This window comes from Fragaria vesca, linkage group LG2, assembly GCF_000184155.1.
Source record: "Fragaria vesca subsp. vesca linkage group LG2, FraVesHawaii_1.0, whole genome shotgun sequence".
Taxonomy (NCBI): Eukaryota; Viridiplantae; Streptophyta; class Magnoliopsida; order Rosales; family Rosaceae; genus Fragaria; species Fragaria vesca.
This window is the reverse complement of record NC_020492.1, coordinates 29,486,323-29,489,055: the sequence shown is the minus strand read 5'-3', so window position 1 is coordinate 29,489,055 and position 2,733 is coordinate 29,486,323. Positions and strand designations below refer to the sequence as shown.

Sequence of the window (2,733 nt, the reverse complement as noted above, 5' to 3'; positions counted from 1 at the left end):
TGTCAAATCTATAACAAAGGTAAGCATCTTTCTAGTGGTTAAACTTTGGTTGTAGTTTCACCTGAGTTCTGCTGAAACTCTTTGAATTTTCTTTGTTCCAGCTTTCTCTTTCTCACTGCCAACTTCAGAGTTTAGAGTCTTCGCTCAAGTCATGTGTTGAACTGAAAGAGCTCCGGCTCGCTCACAATGCTATTGAGGTTTGTGCTGATTTACGTGCCTGTTGGATTTTTTATTTTTCAATTGTATATGAAGCTTCTCTATTGTAATTCTTCTTTTTTGCTTAGTTATTGCAATTACTCTTTTTGCTAGTCTTATATTCTAATTGCTGGCTTTCAGTTGTTAATAGTGATTTTGCATGTTTATCTTTTCACTTTATGTTGTAGCTTAGTTTGTTCATTATGTATCTATTTTTGATGTGAATATGTTTGGTTCAGGGTCTCCCTGCTGAGTTGGCTCAGAATAAGAGACTCCAGAATCTGGATCTGGGGAATAATGTGATTACCAGATGGTCTGAACTGAAGGTTAGATGCAGGAAATTGAAACTTTTGGTCTTAAACACTTTATGGAACAAATTAATTACTACGGTTGTTTCTTATATTCTGAGGTAAGGTGCTTGATGCTTTGGTCAATCTGAAGAATCTCAATCTCCAAGGGAACCCTGTTGCTGAAAAGGATAAATTAGCAAAGAAGGTAATAGTCAATTTCTTGCCTTCTCTTATTTGGATCTCGGTCGATTCCAGTTTGTTATAGCTTCTCATGAAAACAATATATCTGTAGATCAAAAAGATGCTGCCAAACCTGCATGTTTTCAATGCAAGACCAATAGATAAATACACCAGGAATGAGAAGGGTGCCCGGGTTGATGCAGTTGATGAAGAAGAGCAAAAACATAGAGACTCAAAACATCAAGGGTTCGGTGAAACTAAGGATAGTAACCTTGATAATGCTAGAGAATTGGATATGAAGAGGAAACGAAATAGGGAGAAAGCAAATGAGAATGCCTCGGACCAGGAAGCTTTGGTCCAAGGGAATGAAGAACGGGATAGCATAAAGAAAAAGAAAAGGGATCAGGCTGTAAATGAGGATTTGAGCAATCTTAAAGAAGCTGCTGATTTGGAGGAATCAAAGGGAAAGAAGCTGAAAAAGAAAGGCCATAAAGACGATGATACCAAGGTTAAAAAGATACTACATAAGAAAAAGCAACAAAGTGAACTTGATATTATTGATGATGCAGACACTTCATTTTTGGAGCTCCTTTCGGATGACAAAGTAGTAGATGCTGAGGATGATGGCAGACAGAGAAAACTTAAGGATAAGGCTAGTCAAGACACAAAATTGTCAAGTGGCATAGTAACCATCACTTCAAGTAAAGCTAAGAAGCGGAGCACAGCTTCTACTTTACCACTATTGCCTGTGGATGAAATTGGAGTTGGCGGTCCATCAACATGGGACTGATGATTACTAATCATGGGCAGGATGCTATGCAACTTCGGTTACTGGTATGTAAAATTTTGAATCACATATTAACTTGCTCCATGTGAAGAAGCTAGGATCTGGATTGTAGGAAAATGGTTTGTGGGATAAGTTTTAACCATAGGCATGCCGTCTAAAATGGATTATTGGGTTTGGTTGTTATTCTGTAGCAAATTATGGGTTATAATCCTGCATTTAAAATCGAGTATTTTTGTTTCAAATTTGACAAATGAGGATTTTGTTCGATTGACCTGTTAGCTTAGTTAAGCAAGAATATGTTGTGGCCTAACTTTCCAGGAACCCAGTTGTGTTGAAGACCATATCTTGTCCTTAGTTGTGCTGATTATTGGTGTGATTGACTAATTAGTTAGTGTATAGTTGCAGTGGAGACGAGGCATGTTAGGATTCTTTCAATCTTTTCAGGTCAACATTGCAGATTGCCTTTGAATCCAAGTATGAAATCGCCATTCTCCATTTTTTTTAGTTACTTGGAGAATTGGAGGATAAAGAAATGGGTTTCTCCTGTGCTTTTCTTGTTTTTAAGATTATTGGAGTAGCAACAGAGTTTGGTGGAGTGCGACTTTCTATGGTCCTACATGTGGATACTCTGAGACGGTTCACATTGTAGCCAAACCAGACAAAAGTCATGGTCAGAGACTCAGAGTGTTAGAATCTAGTTACAAACGTGTTAGGCATGTTAACTTGATTATTATTATGTTTTTTTCCGATTGCTTTACCCGATATAGCCTATAAGACCTCTTAATCACGAGTCTGTCTACCAAAATAATGAAGTTTGGTAGCAAAAAATAGTATATAAAGTATACACTAATTGTCGGAAAATGATAGTGATGACACTTCTCTTTGAGAGTAGTTTGAGACACAATGTTAAAAGTACATATGTAATTTTAGTTCATTTCTAATGAATTATACAAAAAGTTAGATCTCATCAAATCAAGCACATTATAATTCTTAGAACTAAAGCTAAGATCCTTAACTCACGTTCCGAAGACCTGCAAAGCGAAAGAGGAGATTAAAATTGAGCAGTAAAAGTACATTTCAAATTTAGATTGCAGAAATGGGGAAGCATATCAGGTTTTCTGCACACCAGCTTTTTCTGTGTATGATGATGTCATTTCCCATCCAAATAACATCATCAATAGGGGTTAAATCAGCGTTCGTTAAACGAAAAGAAAGAAAAAATTGTAAACCAGGCGTACACGTGAACCGGGCTAGCTATATGCAATTAGTTTCCTTAAGAAG

General features: G+C 36.8%; 1 protein-coding gene across 1 annotated transcript in view; it reads left to right on the top strand.

Moving 5' to 3' along the window:
- LOC101290834 (protein phosphatase 1 regulatory subunit SDS22-like) overlaps nucleotides 1-1,700 on the top strand; it is a 6,310-nt gene extending 4,610 nt beyond the window's left edge. The window contains 4 exon segments of the mRNA XM_004291646.1: nucleotides 56-197; nucleotides 435-521; nucleotides 610-690; nucleotides 778-1,700. Coding sequence (XP_004291694.1) covers nucleotides 56-197; nucleotides 435-521; nucleotides 610-690; nucleotides 778-1,455 — 988 coding nt within the window. The 3' untranslated portion in view covers nucleotides 1,456-1,700.
- Nucleotides 1,701-2,733: the final 1,033 nt, after the last annotated feature.